Source organism: Squalius cephalus, assembly GCF_949319135.1.
Source record: "Squalius cephalus genome assembly, chromosome: 4".
NCBI classification, from domain to species: Eukaryota; Metazoa; Chordata; class Actinopteri; order Cypriniformes; family Leuciscidae; genus Squalius; species Squalius cephalus.
In genome coordinates this window covers 46,901,131-46,923,727 of record NC_137125.1, presented here as the reverse complement: position 1 = coordinate 46,923,727, position 22,597 = coordinate 46,901,131, and the positions used below count along the sequence as shown (strand labels likewise).

The window sequence follows — 22,597 nt, the reverse complement described above, 5'->3', positions numbered from 1 at the left end:
ACCGCATGAATGTAAAGTCTGAGACGCGTGGCATTAAATATGCAAAGTCAGTGCCTCCTCGTTGTTCAAAAACCATTTCGGAAGATCCTTTGGGGTCTTTTATTGTTGACCATTCCTTCTGCATTTAATGAGGCCCCTGTGAAACACTGAAAGCCAATGAGCCGGTTTTCCACCACGGGAATAAGAGTGAACGAGAAAGTGCTTTGATAAAGAGAAAGAGAGGAAGTGAGGGCATGGTTTCCTCTCTTCCTCCTCATCCTCTTTTTCTCCCTCTGTTTGCGTTCCCATGCGCTCGTGGCCGTCTGGAGAGTTTGTAATCTCTCGCTGTCGCCCCTCTCGCGCACCTCATGATTACCAGCAAGAAAAGCCGGAGACACGGGCAGAGAGGCCATGATAAAGAGCCCAGATGTGCTGCGGGGTTGGCATCGGTGTACAGTCTGGACTGGTAAGATTACTCTTACATTATTGTCTGAAATAGGGTGGAGGAGAGCTGCAAAAATTCTCATTTATCATCATATTGATAAAAAGTGACATTTAAAGATTAGTTCTGCATATTATACTGAACAGATCATGAGTGTAAGTGTGATAATTCCCACAAAATCATTGTACAGCTAAATGGAATTAAATGTGTAGTATTACTACAGTAAATGGAATTTTCCATCATGTAATACTTGCCATTTGTTGGTTTAATAGGGTAATTCATCTTAACAGGTTAGGACACAGTAAAATACCCCTTTTATATGAAAACTTTTGTCTAGTTTCAAGGTTTGCATAGACACTAGTCACTATTTATTTTTTGCAAAAATTATTAAAACAGTGATGATGCAATAAATATTTTAAGTGCCCACACATTCATGAAAAATCACAGTTTTAGAAATGTACTGCACCTCAGATGAAACTAATAATAATTGCCCCCCAGCTTGTTTTGACTGTTTTTTGCCATATAAACTTACCTGACTGGTCTACAGGTCTTTACTTAAGTTGTATTATAACGTTACACTAAAACATTCACATTTTCTAGGGTAAAGGCCCGTTCACACCAAGAATGATAACTATAACGGTAGCTATATTAGTGTCCACAGAAATATACAGTCCCCTACAGTTTTGTCGTCTGTCACTTTAAATCTTTGAGCTCTTTAAAGCAGTATGGATTCTGATTGGCTGTCATTGTTTTTATCCTTTATCAGCTAAAAAATCATTCAGAAAGTGATTTAAATGATATTGCTTCTCTGTGCCATTATCATTATAGTTGTGGTGTGGACTCGGCTATTCTTTTTATATTTAGAAAGATTTTTAGAGCAATATCTTTCACTATAGTCATCGTCCTTGGTGTGAAAGGGATTTTCTAGCATTACAAAAATACAGGTTTTTCAGGATGGAAAGGAACTCTTGAGACTCTGGATTTATGTTAGTATAAGAAATTCAGCCCGTTAAGATTCAGGACCTTGTTTCTATCACATTGGTGCCGCTATTGCATTTTCATTTGAACTTGAAGTAGATCCACACAATGAGAATCAGATCTCACCTTCAGCACCATCGTCACTGCTTGCCGGAGTCGCAGACGATGCACAACACAGAGGTCATAAACGGCTGACACGGCCAGAACAGTCACTCCCTGCTCCTTCCACAGCAAGGCCGCCGCAGCAGCACCCAGACTCCCGGCCAGCCACAGCGTTGCCTGCCACACAACCCCGCTCGAGTGCATTGCGTTGGGCCTTAGACGGCAGTATTGGGTGTAACAGAGCAGGGACAATAAGAAGCAAAACGCTGCTCCCACATCTGCTCGCCCCACCACCCCAGCTACCGCTTCGGTGTGTATGGGATGAGAGGCGAAGAGCAGTCCCGCCAGCAGGCTCCACGGTCCTCCACCCAGTAGAAGGCCACAGAATGCAGTGAAGAGTGCAGTGACACAGCAGTGCAGGCCCACGTTGAACAGGTGGTAGCCCCGGGGGTCCAGACCACCCAGGACGTAGTTGAGGCGGAAGGAGAGGGTGCAGAGGGGGCGGAAGGACTTGTGGCTGCCGCTGTGGGTGAGCAGAGTGCCCCAGAAGTCATCGTACAGGATGTTCGTCCATGGAGTGTCCGGTAGGAGGTCTTGGTTGGTTTTGATTGCTCGGCTAAAGATGGAGAAAGAGGTAACATGAAAAATAGGAGCCATATTGCATGAAAAAGACATTTAGAATAGCATTAACAATAAAAGTGGCATGAAACTTCTCTGCTTCATGCACATTTTTAATGTTTATTTATAACAATTAATGGAGGATGCCACCAGACCAGACCCAGCATCAAACCATCAAATCTTTACAGTTTTAAAGACATTATCTGACTCCATTAATCTGTCTATTTAACACATATACTTCACAAACAGTAACATGAAATATTTCAATCATCACTTGGATCCCAATACTATTACCAGTGTTTTTTGTTTTTTGTTTTTTTTTACAAAACAATCAGTCATAATAGAATAATATATTACTAATAATCAATTTATGCAGTTATAATCTTTTTTTATATATATTTATATATAATACATACATACATACATGCCATTGATTCCAATACAATTAAATTCTAATGCTTTCTTTCCCTGTTATAAGAATGGAAATTAGTAACAGTGCCTGTTTCACCATGCATTAAAGGTTGTGGGTGTGGGTGGGTGTTGTGAGGTTTTCGCGTGCAACACCCACCCCTGTCGGTGATTGGTTGGAACACTATTTATTTTGGTTTTGAGTGGTGGTGAAACCAACTGTTTTTGTGTGCAGATCTCAGAGCCTAGGCTGCCTACAGAGACGCGTTTTTTTGACGGCATGCTTATGGGACGGGTAGCTAGCGGATCGTTAGGATAGATTAGATGAATGTGATCATTTATGTTTGGGCCTGAAATCGCTGATACAACCTTTAAATAAAGCCATCACTATCCTGCTATCCAGACAGTGACAGTAGCACAATATATATGCGCTTTCTTAATGTGTTCGCCAGTTTAATGTATTCTTTTCATTCATGATTGGCAATGATGTGGGAGGGCAGCTGATTTAAATATTTAAATTACAATGATTTCCAAAGGGCAAGATCGAGATGCAAGGCCACAGGGAATTGAACACATGCAGTTTTGTTTTATCACAAAAAGAATGAAAAGTGAGGTGAAAATAGTTTTATCCTTAGAAAAATAAAAAAAAATAAAAAAATAAAAAAAAAGAAAGTCAGAGGGGAAATATTACAATAGCTAGAAGGAAGTAATGTGGAGTGCAATAAACATCTAACAAAAATACATAAAAAATGAACAAATACCCAAGAAAAACTAAGAATAATACATTTTAGGTCTGTGTTGTAGTGGCAGTTAATACATCAGGCCCTCAGTACAAATGGAGCAGTTTCCTGTGACCCAAATCTCTGTCTATAGAGCTCTCTGTGACTCCATGAGAAAGCTTGCACTTGTTTTCGACTCAGGAAACACAATGCTGGGAAAGTGAAGAGATCGGCGGCCGTCATCACGCTATGACCCCCGCAGTGAGGTCTCAGCTTAGTACCTCGATCATCACATATTAGATGATGCATACCACAAACGTCACTGTTACTACAAATAACACCTAACATAAAATAACCATCACTCTTCCTTACCCATTTTAAATGAGTGCCAATGGGTCATTATTCGCCACACATTACAAGCATCTGCTTTGCCCTTTGTGCATTTCCACAGTGTAGATCCTGAAATTTTTGTAAATGGACTACAGTGTTTGCAAACAATTGTACACTTATTAACACTTATCTGGATTTATGTAGTTGCTTATGTTGTGTACATCTGTTTATAAGGTAATCTTGTTCTAACTGGGCCACAGCAAATCAGATTACTGTGAATATAGTGTGGTCCATTAAGAGCAGCTTTACTCTGAGGTCATGACTGAAGGTATTAGCAAATACTATGCACTGCTGTATTAAAACTATTACAAACACACTCAGAAGCAAAGACGCAATTGACAGAGAGACAAACAAACGTACCCTGTGTGTTTAGATTTTGTGTGGTCCAATCAAATTTATATAACCGAAGATGCTCATGGGTAGACGGCTGTGACACAGACCACTTGAGCGTCTCCAAAATATTTAAGTTTTAAAGCGAGGTCTACGCCTCCACTTGCCATCCCTTATTTAGTCCAAATATAAGCAGCGCCTGAGAAAACTGGTTGTTTTGTATGAGGTTTATCTGTGGACCTTGAGAAGGATGACGGCCTGTAAATTTATGTTTTCCTAAAATCCGAAATGTGTCATTTGTCACCTCAAGGGACTGGAAAAATGCAGTTGTATCTTGGAGTATCTAGCCTTGCTCAGTGGCAATACACTTTACATCTCATACATTTAATGTTTTCAGCTTCCAGTGTTTATAATCTCTATAAATCACTGGTGAGCCGCCCTACAAAGCCACTCAGTCACTGGGAGTTCAGAAGGTTAATGCAGTTAAATGTGAGGGCGGCTGGATGTGCAGTCATTTTTCATTTCCAACGCAGCCGGTGCTATGAAAGTAATCAGATTAAGCGTGTAGTTTAAGGTGAAGTTATATACTGACTGCCTATTAAAGATGCACAACATATTGTACCTATTTTCTATATCAACTAGTCGGTGGGTCGCAAAAACAACTAATCAGTCCTATGTAATTAGACCAATTCCAGTCAAACTTTACACTGCTTTAAAATGCACCATTCATGGTGGAATGCTAAAAAAAAAAAAATAATAATAATAATAATAATAATAATTATTAAGTAAATAAAAAATATATATAACAACAACAACAACAACAACAACAGCAAAAGTTAATATTTATATAATTAAATCAGAGAGGGTATTCCAACAGCTACAGATTAGCGCAAAGTACTGAAGAGGGATGGAGTGGCTTTCAATCCCTGCACAGGGAAACACGGCTGTGGTGTTAATCTGATGCTAACAGGATTACAGGCAAATCATAGAGCCAGAGTATTTTAGGGGCACAGCTGTGGGACAAGGTCTTAATCACTTTAAACCTGTCCCAACAGAGATGTGTGCAATCCTTGTGTTTGTGGTTTTAACAAACTCACTAATGAAAAGCAATTAGGTGGTTGACTTGTCTTAGAAAATAAATTAACTAAAACAACTGCTATTGACCTAAACAAAGCATTGAATACTGATGTTTTTCCAACAGAATCTCATGTTGGCAAGTAATCATAAACTTTCTATAGAAAACAATTTTTGGGAAAATTGGCATCAGCTTTAAACAACACACTCATAAAATGTCACTGCATTCACAAATGGTGGATTTGTTTCATTTAATTCATACTGGCAAGAGTTCCCCATTTGTTTTTGCAGAGACCAAGTGTATAACACCCATTAGCCCATAAAGCAAAGCATAAGATGGTTTTAATATGCGATAAACATCTCCACAACATAAAATTTTCATTTGTTGCTTTCACTAAAAACTATGATTTCTTAAGGTGTTCTTGATATTTCAGATTTTTATAAGGGTTTGAACTTGCATCCACACATCCAACCCATATTTCAGTGAGGAGACAAGGCATCAGTGTTGTGTTAAGGTACACAACATATGATATAAATCATAAACTCATTATAGCAGAAATGCCTGATCCAACTGATCCTTTCTCCCATATGGCTTCTGGCTATAACATCACCACAACAAATCACTGTGCGCTCCACTTTTAATCAGCCTCAATATCACCTGTCATCCGTCTGAAACGCAACATATACATTACCAGTAAAATGTTTAGAAAAAAAAAAAAAGACCAAATTTATGTTTCTTGTGATCTGAAAGCTTATGCTTAAATGCTTGAAATTAGATTTGCAAGCAATATATGTCTTTGTAAGAATTTAATTACAAGAAGAATAAAACTTCTGACTGGTGTATCAAATTGAAGTAGGCCTATGTGAATTATTTCAGAATTAATAATTGCATTGTTTTGACAGACAGTGCAGCACTACACAGTTAAAGGGAATCTTTTATCCAGCAATAATAAATTCAATACCACCATCAATATACATTCATGTTAAAGGCATCTACTATAGGGTCAAGCAGTTAACAAATGCCAAACTGAAGTAAAGAGGCAGTGATCAAAGCCACCAGGCACTCACAGCCGGCCAGATGTTAAAGCCAACTCTGGCATGAGCTTTTAACAAGATCTTGATTAAGATTTTTCCCTCTTGTCTACTGGAACCCATTCATGAGCGCAAAAACATATAACAGCCAATCAGAGAACACATACTTTTTTTCCACCCATCAAAGATGCTGGCCAAGTGGGGTGGAGCAGGGAAACAGCAGTGTCCTTTAGTGCTAGACACTTTCATCTGCTCAGAGAATACTTCCTGATTAGCTCAACAGCACACACACACACACACACACACACACACACACACACACACAAGTAAAAAAAAAATTAACCAAACTGATCGGACATATGATTAAAAATAAATAAATAAATAAATAAATAAATAAATACATAAATACTCAATGACTCAGAATGCTAACATTCAAACTCAAACAGACCCCAACTCAAAAACCTGTCATGCACTGACGGCCCTCACACAAACAGCACTGATTTTAAATCATTTTAATGATCTGAGCAGACCCAATGAGTATCTGCGATACTTCTCACTTTGACAATTGATCTGAGAGCTTCCTCACTACACCAGAACTGACATTGATCTCCAGTAGGAGCCATCTGGGCTAATCCCAGAGCGATGTCATGCTAATGGAATAGCCATTTCACTCAGCACAAAGAAGCCTTGTTAGCTGCATGATGGATGAAGTCCATAAGAGCTCCAGTGGTAGAGGAAGCCACAGAGAAAACTACAGTTAAAGGAAATCAATGTCTTATAAAAACACTGCAGTCCAGTCAATCAGGCAGTATTTCAGACTGGAGTACTTCACAACTTTAAAGCTCTGACAGTTTTAAATAATCAAGCCTAATCAAGTAATTAAAGTAGCTGTGAGCAGGTATTTTATGCTCTTAAAACTTCTAGAAAGTACTACCATAAACATGAATTTTGTTATTTTACTGTATATTATATTATCTTTTTAATATATTAATTTTAATAAATTGATGGACAACAAAAATACTTTCCATCGTCTGCAAACCTGCTACTGTAAAAGCCTGAGAAAGCCCTGATTTCCTCACTTCTCGTAGTCCAGACCCTGTAGAGTCTCACCGTCTGAATGCTGTGATGGATGTGGAGCTCACATCTGGAAAAGTGTGAGGTTGAAGTGTTTCTTGGCCCTCTATTGAGATCCTTTTAATGAAAATATATATGCAAGCCTTCTCTACATATAAAATGTGAATGGAGCGCAAATGCTCTTACCAGGCAATGACTGGAGCCTTTAACAGTGATAGTTTTCATAACATAAATGGCTGCCATAAAATCCAGTTAAAACTAGATTTATTGGGCCACCCAACAGGGCACCAGTGCCTTGATCCGAACTGTATTGCATTTCAACACAAATGCATGTTCAAAACCTACATTACAGAAACATAACTAGGCAGTGAAATATTATCAGCTGCATATCCTGATCCACATCTTCTGTTGTCTGAATAGACAATAATTGAGTATGAGGAGTTAATTAAAAGCTAATGTCTACAGTGTCTGCTCAGCGGTGATAAATGTTGGCCTTGATTAAATTCTGACAGTGCCCGTTTCTCCCAGCAACAAACCATGTCTGTCTACTCATTGCCTTATCGCACAAATCAAAATGTAGGCAGAAGAACCACCCCAGGGACTGATGCTAATTTGATGGTACTTTTGCGGTCTGGTGCCTTTAATGATCATAGATGATACGACTCCATTCCCCATATAATATAATATAATATAATATAATATAATATAATATAATATAATATAATATAATATAATATAATATAATATAATATAATATAATATAATATAATATAATATAATATAATATAATATAATATATAATATTAAGGAATTAAACATTTAATGCATTCTGTAGGTAAATAAACTAGCTTTTTTTCTTCTTCTTTTATACCATTACTTTAACTGACTTGTCCCAAGTTTTCAGTTCCACCAAGATTAAATACAGATGTAGGCCTAACCTAACACACATTTTAAAAAGTACCTTAAAATAAATGCCATTTGGTTTTATGTTTAAATCTAATGCAATGCCATTCATACAAAAAGTATCCATGCTATAGTCATTTTTTACTCTAGTAAACAAATTCTCACTCTGTCTTTCCCAATCTTGCTCTGGTTTTGCATCTGTATGATACATGTCTTGTGTTTTTAGCACGAGTAAGGTAAGCTGGTAAGCTGGATGTCAGTGACCTAAAAAGCTCCCATCTGCTAGAGAAGACAATTGAATGTATTCAGACTACAGTGGGGGACGAGAGTGAAAGTGAAATGTACAATTCCACAAATGAAGAACAGCAGGATCTTTTGGTGCTTTTTCACTGTTTGACCGGCCCAGACTAGTCATTAAAAGATACAAAACTCAGAAGAAACAGAACAAAACAGACAATGAAGGCAAAAAGAGAAAAGCCTAGACCTATTGATCACATTCTATTCTTCATCTGTGCTCTTCATCCATTCCTCCCTGGCCTCTCTTTGTAACAGTTTTCAGGATGTTCACTAATTGGCAAATCGACCAGCTGTGTCCCGCAACTACCTCTTCCTATACAATGCCACATAAGCTAACGGAACAGCGAAGGCTCACAAGGCATGTACATATTCCAAATCTGCTATGGTTTGAATCAGTTTATGTAATCTGACATTTGTTCCACAATAAAATATCCAGTGAGCAAGGCAAGAAAGAATGGACATTAGCTGCGTCCCAAACTCCCAATTCAGAGGCTGCATTTGAACGGCAATTTTCCCAGTCTACGAAAGGATAGAACGAGTGGATGCTTCGCAGCCTATAGGCTATCCAAAAAATTCATTACATGTCGGTGAAGACAGGATTTTTTTAAAGAGAAAATACCGAATTCCACTTTTAGATGCAAGTGTTGGGATTCAACTTAGCCTACTCAAAGTATCTAACGCTACAAATAAAAAAAAAAAAAAAAAAAAAAACTTTAAAGCTTTAAATTAAAGGTTCAAATGTTGACATATCTTACTAAATGCAATTTTATATACTTCATACTCTTGATTATGTACATTTATGGACCAAGGTGAACATATTTAGACAAGTAGTGAACACGGTTTTGTTTTCAGACAGGTGAATATAACTTTAAAAAAAAAAAAAAAAAAGTCCAGTACAAACATTATGCCCGTTGTCATTATGTGTTAATTGTGTTAATTCAGAGCATTTAATGCAGTTTATCAGCCAACAATATGTTTAAGTTCTGAGTATTAAAGGGATAGTTCACCCCAAAATGAAAATTCTGTCATCATTTACTCACCTTGAAGTTGTTCAAAACCTTTTCTGAATTTCTTTCTTCTACTGAACACAAAAGAAGGTATTTTGAATAATGTCGATAACCAAATAGTTCCATAGTATTTTTTACAATGGGGACCAGCCTCTCTTTGAATACCAAGATTCTTCAAAATATCTTCTTTTGTGTTCAACTTGTGGTTGAGTAAATGATGACAGAAGTTTAATTTTTGGGTGAACTATCCCTTTAAGAACAGATAAACACTTGGACTTAATCACTGTATTATGTGAGGAGAATGAAAGGCAACCATTGTATGTGTACAGTATGTGTCATTGTTGACTTCCCATAATTCCTTGCATTTAACCAATAGTAGTTTGAAACTGCAAGTTCTTAAAATCATTTTAAATGATCATTTTAGAATTAATAAATATTATTTATACTTTTCAGCTTCAGAGATCCCCACTTTTCATGATCCAATCAACACCTGATGGATAAAACCTGCTCTACATTTATCATCACATTAAACACCTGGTTTTACTTAGAAATGTGACATTATGGATGTAAAATGGGCTGAAAACTGCAACCTACATTCACTTAGAGTTGACAAGAGAGTGATTGAAGATAATGACTAAAATGGGGAGGAAACGAGACAGACAGAGCAGAGAAAGATGGAGAAAGAGAGATATTACCCGCTGGCGAGACGTACTGCTGGATCATAGTAATCTATTAACTCGTGCATGGGGAATCTTTGCTACATATTGAGTGGCAGAAATGTCCATTTCATCAAATACTGACAGATGAAGAACTTCCACGAAAGTCATACCGAAGAGAAATTCACACACTCCAAAACAGATAAACACAGCAGGCAGCAGTTTATCTAAATCCCACTCTGAAATATGGTTTCTTTCCGTTTATTGAAATCAAGCGAGGCCAGATAAAACACAAACTCCAGGACCTGATGGTGTGATGTTACTAGAGCCAGACACCGCATGAGTAATAATACTATCTGTGAGCCAGATAAGAGAAAAACAGCATTGAGAAATGAGCAGGGGCTCCTTTTTCAGCCTATGATTTGAAAAATATGTCTCAAATCCTATTAAAATCGGATGGAATGTAAACATTCAAGGGACAGATCATAGAAACCTTTTCCCTTGCCTCATTATTTATAAACTAGGTCAATCAAAACGAATCTCTGATTATGACATCACAACCCTGAGCACATTAACATATGCAAATGACCTCTTTTTTTGATCGACTGGGTGGTCGTAAGTCTTAAGGAAGTTGTGTTTTCTTCCCTATTGTCATGCACTGTATATATCCAAAGGAAACGGCTTCTTAAACAAGAAAAAATGTGGGGCGAGATTTGATTTTGTCCATCAGGAATTGATTAAATCGTTGTATCATTGTGGTTTGCAATTGCTGTGATCTCATGTGAGTGACAGGTTGTCCTCGCGGCAAAAAAGTCTTTAGAGAAGAGATGTCGCTGCAATAGGGAGGGGAAGGTAGAAAATGGTCTTAATACCTAAAAACATTATATGTGAAGGTAGAAAACACCAAAACAATTATATGCGGACAAAAGCTCCTCACGATCTGACATTTCTCCTTCTCAAAATTATGCATGCAAACCCTCCATCCCTGTACAATAAATTAACTGTATCATCTGACCGGTAATGGCATTGCATAGCAATGAGAGCGCTGCAGACAGTGAACCTAAACAAGTCCTCGTATCACTGCGATCTTTCTTTACACGGCAGGCGAAACGCTCTATGCGCCTCTTATCTAGGGGAAACACAGGAAAAGCAAACAGATTGCTTCCGGACTGGTGATGAATTACAGACCTCCAAAAAGATTTGAATAGGAATGAAATATGACCCGAATGTGGTTACTAATGTTGCCCAATTGCTCTGAGCAGAAAAAAACTGAAACACAAAGCAAACGACATCACCCCCTCCCTACATACGCAGCATATCATTAAGATAATGTAGGTTGAGTGATGTACTACAATGTAAAAAATGATAAAGTGTCAGTTCTCCCTCAGGACGTTACTTGTATATGAGAATTTAGATGCTTTCTTTGTTCTTTTGAATTTTGAATCAAACACTCAGTGTCTTTTTACACAACAAAGACATCCATATCAGCAACAAAATCAATATCTCTCTGAATGTATGCAACATTCTCTCCACAGTTACGTCCTAAAGAAAATACTGAGGGTCTCTAATGGGAAACGCATTAATGTAGACCGCCTGGCTCAGCGCTGGAGGGGTGCAGGTGTGAGAAATACAGCAGAGGCCCCTTTAAAACCATAACATTTCCGTCCCGACTCATTTGCTTTTCTTTTCACGACGTGAGAGGATATAAAAACATCTCCTCGAATTATGGACTTAAAAATGACGTGACTTTTGAAGCAGCGGTAATTACCTAGAAATACAATTGAGCTTAAGAGCGTGGAATATTCGGCTCAATAGACCAAAGGCGATGAAGGACTTAGCCGCCACGCTCTGTGACACGTCCTAATGAATCTCTATTGCACTCATAAAGCAGCTGGGCCTGTAGATGTGACATTTTAAGTCATTTAAAAAAATCCATCCAGGAAGGCAAAATTAGGGGCTTTCAATACGATGCAGGTAGCACTGACATTATATGCATGAATAATACCAAGCACAGTGAAGTATTAGCACACGTAAAGCTGACATAAAAAAGAAAAACTCTAGCACAGACTTCATGAAAAACAGAAAGAAATCTCTAAAATATGAATAAATGGTAATACATGCAGATTGTGCATGATTTTCTTGCACATAAAAAACAAAACTACTTTACTGAAGAAATTAAGAACAATCTGAACCATTTTTGTTACTATAGAGGCTGACAAAAACTAAAAACTCTTGCACAGACCTCTTTATGAAAAATCATGTTGCTGGAATATTGACAAGAACTATTTTTGAATAGCATACATGCAGATAATGCTCTTTTTTTGCACATGATAATTAGAAGTACTTTACTGAGCAAATTAAAAACAATTTCAAACCATTAAAAATAACCATTAAAAAACATTGTTTACTATTTACATCTTTAAAATATGCAAGCCATTATTTACAGCGGGATCCAAAAGTCTGGGACCTCTTTGAAAATCTGGGATTCATAATTGAATTCAAACCAGGCAAATACAATTTTAGGATTTTGATGAATGTCAAACATTGTGGCGTAAATTTAATGAGAAATACATAAGATTCTGCATTATTTGTAGGTAACTATTAGTTACCTACAATTAGGGTCAGTGGTCCATGTCACAAATGTGATAAGTTACTAACTAATCACATTTGTGACATGGACCACTGACCCCAATTCATAATGAATAAAATGTACTAAACAAAAGCAAAACAGAAGCATTTTCCTTGGTGGTCTTGGACTGTTTATCTTTGGTCCTGCCAGTAAAACAGCACAAAGATTAAGGAGGATCAATACGAGAAACAATCAGCGCTGTTTAACAGGGCTTGGGATTTGATTCAGTCGGCTTTCTCCCTCCCAACAGATGACAGGTAGATCCACACAATCCACAGGAACCATGATAACCCCATGATTAACCTGTCAACCAGGCTGCCCAATTATCACTGCAGGACACTATGTTGATGGATCCCCTTTATATCCACACACACACACACAGAAAGAGAGCTTAACTGATTATGACTGTCATTAATCTCTGCCTTGAGCAGAAGGCATCAATTTATTAGAGGATTTGTCAGTCAGATGCACTGACATTGAGAATGGAGGATTTATTTTTGTGTGCTCCCCTGATTCCAAATTGGCACAAGGCTGGTGAGGAAGTGTTCGAAAGAGAGAACAAAAGAAAGAGGAAGACAAAGACAGGAGGCAGAGAGTGCTGAGAGCGGGAGCTGCCGAAAGATGATACACAATCGTCATCGATCACACAGACAGCAAACAGCTACGAATGTGTGTAATCTGTGGGGAACTGAGAGGGGTTGAATTTCCCCCTACTGTGGTGAGTTTTTATGCCCATCTATGTGTTTGTGGGAGAAGGCAGATGCCAGTGCAATGTGACACCAGTACAGACAGCTCATAATCACAGGGCTAAAATGTGTGTGGTCGCTCAGTCCGAGGTTTATTAAAAACTATTATGAAGACAAAAACATGCAGTAATGGGAGTTTGCAAAAAAAACAAAAACTATAAATATGCACTACAATATAAATAAATTGAACAGAATACAACTTTTTAATCAGTGCTGGATGATCTGATTTAAACAATCACTCGAGCCTGACCAATGAACCACCCAGGAAGGGATTGTCTGACTCTGATCCAGTGAAAGTTACTGAACCATAGTGATGGTATAGTTATAATTTACAGTTAAGGTGACTTTATTGTTGTTGTGAATTTAATGAATAAACCTTTAAACCAAAAGCTGATTTGGCATTATTTTAAGAACAATCAGGCAAATGGTGCAATGTGATGCAATTACAAAAGGATTGAAAACTAAAATAGCCTACTGAAATGTAAGTAATTTTCATATACATGAATGAATAAATTAGTCAATAAATTGGTGAAAAGTATGTAAAGAAATAAATAACTAAAGTAAATAAAGCAAGTCAATTAATTATGGTATATTAGTAATGTAAGGGATGAAGAATAAAACCAAGAGCCTGAAACTAAATAAAAAAAATATGAGTGAGTGAGTGAGTGAGTGAGTGAGTGAGTGAGTGAGTGAGTGAGTGAGTGAGTGAGTGAGTGAGTGAGTGAGTGAGTGAGTGAGTGAGTGAGTGAGTGAGTGAGTGAGTGAGTCTGATTTGGGGACCAGATCCGATAGACTTTCTAAGACCCACATATAAAGGCTGTGAACTGTGGGAACTTATGGGAAAACTGATTACACATTCAAAACATTTTCTGGATTTTAACCATCAGCAACCATATTCTGATGTCTGTTGAACATTAACCTGGGTGGGAAGTTAAGCCTCAACTCTAGAAGACCTCAGGATTGAGGTTTTCATCATGTGTGAACACTCCATAACTCAACAACCGCTCTGCAGAATCCTTTGATCTGGTACGACTTCCACGAGGGAACGTAAGAGGGTTCTCGTTTCCAAAAGTTACCTCATAGTGGCAGTGATGGGAGCTGTCAGAGTCTGGAGTCCATTCTGCTAAATGACGCACAGTAGCAAACTAAGGGAGAATCTAAAGAAGCGAAATTTGTACTCCATCCACTCATGTCTAACCAAAACAAATGTCCTTTCTGCTAAAGAGACTCATTTCTTTGATGTTACTGGGTACAAAAGGCCACATCCCATGGCAGTATATCGACACCAACGCTAGTCAAGCTCAATAAAGGCGACATCCTCTTCGTTACAACACTGGCTACCTTCTTTCAAGAAACTCGACACTTAACTCTGCCTGTATGATTCCCCTCAGGGAGGCCGGTGTCATGGCCGGTACATGAGGAGTTTCACCCTGATTGTCGATTCAGACAGTGTTCAAATGAGCCGAGTTTGCTGACAGCTCCTCAGAGTTGGCCACAGAAGGATAACCAGTGCAAATCTGCAAGTAATCAAAGCACCAACCCCCAACACACAGCATAACATTACACAAACTCCCTTAGAGTTTGCATAAATCAATATAGTGGATTTGAACGTAAAACTTACATGTGTTCAACACTGGTGGAATAATGTGGCATATTAGGGCTTGAGGGGAGAATGCGGAGTGCTTTACAATGCAACCATTTCCACTGGCAACAAATCAAATCTTTCAGTCACTCGCTCTGAATCTCATTCACTCTGCCTCTGGCTCACTATAACCACTCAAAATGATTTTAAAATTGATTTTGGTACTTTTGATGAAGCCCATGCATCTGCCTCTCCTTCATAAAATATATCATCTCTGTGATGTACTTGTCTGGGTTGTGCGGTTAAACCGCTCTCTTCAGCCTCCAAACATCTCAAATTACCCTCTTTAAATCAGCCACTCTTCACTTCCTCTCTTATGTTGTGTCCCACTGCAGACAGAGCTGAATGACAGCAGTTCGGTTAAAAAGAGTCAAATAAGTGCTAGTTGTTCAGGTGGCAATGTGGGTATTTAGGATTGTAATGGGTTAAGCCTAATACACCTTGAACCGAAAAAAAGAATGAAGACACTAACAGTCTGTGAGCAAAATTTTAAAGCATTGATCTGTTATCAAGTCCAGAAGCAATCTAATATATATATATATATATATATATATATATATATATATAAACTATAATTTCTACAATGTTCTAATTAGTAAAATTATAAAGTGCATAGCGCAAGATTATAATAATTCCATGAGCATGTTTTTTTGATGACTGAGACATGGATTGGAAAAATACATACTGTAAATTCATTATTTTGTCTTGAATTCTTTCCCAGGCCACCAATGGGCACATAGCTACTTTTAAAATGAAAAAAAAAAGACAATTTCAGGAAACACTTTGTCCTGAAACCCCAAGAGCTTTAATAAAAATAACAGTCTGACATTTCAAAAGGCATGAGAGCATGTCTAGAACAGATGATTTGATAAAATAAATGGTCTGTTGCCAACTAATATCAAGGCCTATAATAGAAAGGACTGACATCTTAAATAAAGACTAGCTAGATCACTTACATATTTTGTTATATTTTTGTGGATGGCAATTGTGTGATTTTTACTTATTGCGAGACATGCAAACGTGACAAAAACCTCATTCACACGATCAAAATGCAGCCATAAACTAATGGTTATTTAATTATTAATAATCTGTACATCTGTCAAGACCACACAGACGGCCATGTGTCAAAACTCAGACAGAGTGTGAGCTCTCTTGACACTATCTATCAATCACAGTACTTGCACACTGATCTCCTTCTCAGCTTCTCAGAAATACGCAACATTGAACTGGTTAAGCATGCGTTCGTCGCACAGCTGGAAGAGAGAGGGATGTTTTCTTTTTAAATTCCCCTTGAGGCCTATTATGCATTTCTAGGGTCACATATTTAAGGACTGTTACAGATGCCCAAACAATGAAGAATGAAGTGGCCAGCACTATATGTGACTGGGTTGAATTAAAAACCTTATTTCTTATGCAAGTCTGTCGCTCGACTAAATGTCAGTTTAAATTTTTACAATGCTATACTGCTGGTGTCATACAGTACAAATAGTCAATTACAACCACAGTTACTGTATTAATCAAAGCAGCAGCTGCCCTACAAGTAGAATATGCCTCTAAAATCCCATACTGATCAAAAACTAACTTCAATATTGAGGAAAACATGTCGTCAGCCATGGATATGGACACGGCTGAACCTGAGCTAATCAGTGAACGACATCCTCTGGAAATCTCTTCACTGATATAACTAGCATTCAAAACAAACAGAAAGATGTTATCTCTGCAAGGCAAGCCACGTGAAACTCATCCAGAGGGCGAAAACCATGTAAGCGAGGTCTTATTACTCACAGTCAGAGTCATGGAAAATGCTTTAGAAAAGAACAACTGGCACAAGATCACATAGCGACTCTCAAACATCACTCTCAAGACATGTAAAAATAAATTTCCCCCAGTAGGATAACACTGGCTGACGTCCTCTGCCTTCAGTCAAGTTGCACATTTCATACCAAGAATGCTTGACTCGGTTTTTTTATTGCTATTACCGTTGGCGCATGGAGTGCGGACAAGCCTCCGTACCATTCCAAGGAAAAACACTTGACGTGATTAAGAAAACAGAGACGGAGCGCGGTACCCAAGAGCTCTGGAAGCCCAAGACTTCAACCGCACTTCAACAGCTGGTGTATGACCACAGTCAGAGACAGAAAACAGTCCCAGGAGTCGAGTCTGGAATCACAGAAAACCAATCACCAGATTCTTTGATTATGCCTTGAGCACACAAACACATAAATCACAGCAACTTAAACCCCGGGGACCGGGTGAAGGACGCAGGACTGTTGACCTTTATGCGAGAAGGTCGATTTGATGAATGACTCCGCAGGGTCAGAGTACTGATTGGGTATCTGTGGTCTCTCAAGAGGGACAGAGAAGGATGCAGGCATGTGTGCCTCTCTTGGGTTTAAATTAACACTGGGTCTCATCTGGAAATTAAAGGTCACAGGCCAGGATTTAACATTTACAAACACACTACTTGCATCGCCCCTACAAACTATGGTTCGAACTAAAATTCGAGCTTAAGTCACTGAGCAGATTAGCACATGCTGAATATGTAGATGAATATCTGCCCAGTTGAGAATCAATGCATCGCATGTGATTGGCATTCTGGAGGTCAGTTTGGGGTTTTGGGATTTGGAGGTCAATATGTTGACAATAGCCATATTTGGGAATTTATTTATGCACAAAATTGAAATGTCATAAAACATTTGCAAATACAGCATCATTCCCATCCCATGTGGTCAAGAGAACAAAATCGTCACTTCCTGGGAAACTGGCGCAAAATTATCCGTAATAAAGATGTAAGTTGCTGCAATTGGGGAAGCATAAATCACTTGCGCCACAGAGTGTGCAGATGAAACGCAATAAAAGCTGTCATGTTATCTTGTTATCTTTCATTTTAATGAGGACTTTGGCTCAGGCATTTCAGAATGACCAGATGAACATTTGAGATGCTGTGAAATGAAATTGGTCTGCTGATTAGTCCAGTTATCCAATCACATCCTCTGATGAGGCAAAGTCAAAGAGTTTTTTCTTGCGTATTGAGGGATTTATTCACTATTTACGTAAATGTCTTTCCATTGTAGCTCATGCACATGTATTCTTATCAGATAAAAACAGTAGGCTATGGCCTCAAATGAGCGCATATGTTTTTGTGCACATTTTTAGAATTTATGCATTTTCATCCAGCTTTTTTCTGTGCTATATATCTCAAGATTCACATAAAAATAGGTGGATGGAAACAGCTAATGAGATATTGAAACAAACAAAAGAAAGTATAGCATGAACATTGATGTAGTCCCCATGTAGGTTCTTGAAATGATCTGTAAGCCAAATTAAGTTCCACCTGGGAGTTTATCAATTAATCTTAACGGAATCAGAAACAGCTGGACATGTTTACACAAATTATCACTTCCCTGTGATAGTATCCCTGCTTTGGCTAGTATACTAAACCCATTATTTCATGGGTCATTTCACTACAGTAAACCCACAAAAAGACGCCCAGGGTTTTGTCTGGCAAAGCATGCTTAAATGGTTTTAAATAGCCTAATTTCCCAAAAATAAGCATAAATGTATTGGAGAAAAAGACAATGACAGCAAGTCCACACAGTCAAATATAGAAGAGAGTGAGTTGTCGAAAGAGCTATATCTCAAGGTTTTAGATCACTACACAGTCCTAACAGTACACATTTGGGATGTCTCCACATCTATTTCAGGTCTTCTACTAAACGAACTGATAGGTCTGTTTGATTAAGACACAAAATCTGCAGTGAGTGTGCAGCAGCACTCTGGGGCAAGTTGTCACATTTTAACTGTACCTACATGTTTGTACAGCAGGCAACCTTTAACATTTTTGTTTCATGTTGATTAAAATGAATAAACAAACCCAAACCTGAAAAATATTATTTATTGGCGTAAAAAGGGACAACTAGCCCCGGTTTCCAGAGGCGCGCGACAAGTATACTTCTAACGATAAACAATAAGCAAATTTCACACGACAGACAATAGCCTAATAGCTGATATTTCACAATATGAAATATTTCATAACTATTTTTTAAGTACATCTAGTTTGAGTGGAACTATTTTGTAAATAAATTTATTAAGTGATACATTTAGTAGAAGTTAAATGTGCTGTTTTGACAAGCTACTCAGTAAACAGCGCAAACATACAGTTAGGTGACTTTATATGTGCGGTCAAACGTATGAGTAAACGCACGTTTAACTAACCACACATGTCTCATTGTTGTCATTACTGTGACTAACTGTAAGGATGAAGTGATGGAGAAGGACTGTACCTGTCATCATAGCAGAAATCAGCGCTCAGTGTGTTCATATAAAGGAGCAGAGCCACAGCACTGCACACCAGCTCCACTATCATCTCAACGACACACAGGAGAAAAGGAAGTCCAGGAATGAATGACACTGATCAGTCCCTGTCTCTGTTTGCTGTTGTCCTCATTGTTTTGCTCCTGCTGCGAGATGGGAAGAGTTTCAAAAACAACCATCGCTCGTCTAACCCATTTTCAGATCAAGGCTTTGGATTCAGCCCTCAAATTTTGTTCGTACTGTGTGATTTCGCTAATAAGCGGAGAGGAATCGGTTGCTCTTCATCCAAGCCGTAGTGAAACATCCCGTTGCAGTTACACCCTCCTATCAAACACAGCACGCGTGTGATATTTGGAAACGCCGCGCATGCGCAGAAATCAAGCATCAGCATCAGTGCACTGAGAGCCTTGTCCTATTAAACTGATTTAGACCCTGAACATAATAAACTGCAACTGCCTTTGGTTTGCAGCATTTACATTTTTGTTATGAACAACTATATATATATATATAACAAATATATATATATATATTACACCAAATTCATATCACATTTTGAGTGCCATTCTGTCAATCACATTTTAGAGTCAGAAATGTTAATAAACTGTAAGTTTCCAATCTTTTAGATGCCACGGACCCCTAAATATTATCATACTTGTGTGATATCTTTTATAAACACCAAAATTATACACTAACATTTTTTATGTTAGCCTTAAAATCTGAAATTAGTTTCTATTAAGTTACTGTTACATCATTATATATTTTCATACTCATGTAACGTAGGCCTACTGTTAAATGTATTTTATTTAATTTCAAATATATTTTAATATTAATTAATTTCTTATCAATTAATAATTGAAATTATTATTTTTTTTATTTACTTATTTTTTTATCTAGACTTTTACACGGATCCCAATGTCGCTCTCTTACTGTCCCCTGGTTTTGAAAACAGTTTGAAAACCCCTGTAATAAACCATAAAAATATTAATATATAATATCTAATAATAATCTTCTTGGCAAGAAGTGTAGAAGGTGAATGAGCTATGTTTGCGCCCTGTGGTGAGTTGAGCTTTTAGCATGTGAATCTTTCTGAAATCCCCACTGAGGAGCAGCTGGGTCAAAAGCTGCTCAGAGCATGTGTGAATCTGCAGGAGTCAAACACAGGAACAAGAGCGAGAGGAGAGCATTTGTACCCCAGTGTAGTCACTCCACTCCTTATCCACCCTGCTGACCCCAAGCTGTTGACCCTTGACCATCAACCCCACTGGGAGGACAACTGCTCCTTTCAGGGATCAACCTTCTCAGTTCTGCATTCTGCTGCGAATACAAACCCTCAAAAGTGCACGATTAAAAAAGCAATGGGGCAATAGCTAGTTTATCCTCTTATAACCCAAAACTCGGTTGCAGGTGTGTTCTAAGATAAACAAGACAAATTTTAAATGCAAATAATACAATTAAATAAAGAATAAAGCATAAAATTAAAATGCAGGCAACAGCTTGCATGCGAAGATGTTCATAACAAGGCCAAAGGCCAAGAAATAAGATATGTTTTTGAAATTCAATTTTAGACTTTTCCATCACAGCTGATAAATATCAAACAGGAAACAGTCATGATGGGCCGTGCCACAGTCCGAGCCACTCCTGCTCTGAAATAGCACCTGCTTGATTTAGACCAGCACACAAACACACAGAGATCAACTGTATTAAAATAATAAATAGAACAAATCTTGACTTGGCAATGATACTCATATGTTTATATTTTGTTCTTCATCCTCAAAAGTTACATAAGATTACTTTCCATAAAAAGTAACGCTTTACTTTTAAAAGTTACTTTCCCCAACATTGGCCATGCATATGTTTATATATTTAAAATTTGTCATGTTGGCCTATTTGTAAAAGGCAGCTTGCCTAATGAGAGATTTTGTTATAGTTTCCATTCAGCACAACTCTATAAAGGCAGTGAGGATATTATAGGAACATGTTTCCAGGGCAAAACATTTTAATCTGAAACCTTTCACATCGCTGTCCAATTTGTGATAGGAAACACATTACAAGAACCTGTTTACATTTTCATCCACAACTGAAAAAAAATATACAGTATATCACTGATTTCTACAATCATCATTTTGGACTGAGGCCCATGATGCATAGATGATACACTGAGAGAACTTGAATACATTACTATTCATGCACGACCTTCGGCCAGAAGTTGAATTTGTTCCTTAATATCCTGTTAACACTTCAGACAGTGAGGCAAAAAAAGAAGCTGATTATTTTCAGATGGAGCTCATCATGCGTCATTGTAGATGAGATTGGCATATGTTTGCGTGTGAGGGAGAAATAGAGACGCGATTGAAAGAGAGAGAAATAATAACAGAATATTTTCCATCTGTGCATCCTGTTTAGTCCCTTTGAATCACTGATGAAAAGATAAATCGCACCTCTCTTTCCTTCCAATTCTCCTCACTCTTACTCTCCCCTCTCCTTCTTCTCCTTCTTTTCCCATACAGTTCCCATATTAAAGTGCCGATGCCTGATAAGGAGTATTGTGTGGTTCCTCTGCTTCCTCCGCTTACCGGAAGCTTCACTGGCTCCCCATTGACTTTTCCCATCATTCCCCCCCTCATCCCGTTCTTCTCACACAGACCTGCCAGGGCTTGGATGTCCACACAGTTAAAACATTGCAGAGAACAGTTGCATCCTGGGAGTAAAGAATTCCATTAATGTATCATCTTTCACACTAAAATTGAATTCAAGGGGTTCGCACACATTCTTGTGTTTAAAGTCCCCATGAAATGAAAATGGACAATTCTTGTTTTGTTTATGGAATATCGCAGTATCTATTATAAATTATTTATCCATGCACATAATATTTTTTTAAAGGGGTGGTTGATTATGATTTCACTTTCTTAACTTTAGTTAGTATGCAATGTTGCTGTTTGAGCATAAACAACATCTGCAAAGTTGATCGCTCAAAGTTCAAAGCAAAGGGAGATATTTTCTTTTACAAAAATCACTTTTTAAGGACTACAACAAATGGCTGGTAGGGACTACACAAGCTTCCTCCCGGGTTAGTGACATCACAAACCCTAACGTTTACATAAACCCCGCCCCTGGGAACGCGATCATGACAGAATATGCTAATCAATGACTATAAGATAACTACAGATTTACCTAAATTCATCAAATAACCATTTAGAAACGTCCTGTTGTAATCTACATGTTGTCACTTCTTCTTGAGTCTCTCCATCATTGTCTGA

At 38.0% G+C, this 22,597-nt stretch overlaps 1 protein-coding gene across 2 annotated transcripts in view; it reads right to left on the bottom strand.

Annotated features, from left to right (window-relative positions):
• Nucleotides 1-19,766, bottom strand: part of tmtc2a (transmembrane O-mannosyltransferase targeting cadherins 2a) — a 32,535-nt gene extending 12,769 nt beyond the window's left edge. Inside the window, exons 1-2 of one of the 2 annotated variants that reach the window (XR_013821012.1) lie at nt 19,310-19,766; nt 1,526-2,117 (exon numbers count right to left, since the gene is read on the bottom strand). Coding sequence is in view for 1 of the 2 variants with exons in the window: in XM_079869422.1 (XP_079725548.1) it covers nt 1,526-2,117; nt 19,310-19,392 (675 nt within the window). In the remaining variant the exon portion in view is untranslated. The remainder of the gene's footprint in view (nt 1-1,525; nt 2,118-19,309) is intronic. The other variant, XM_079869422.1, reaches the window with a different exon arrangement.
• Between the last annotated feature and the right edge of the window lie 2,831 nt (nt 19,767-22,597).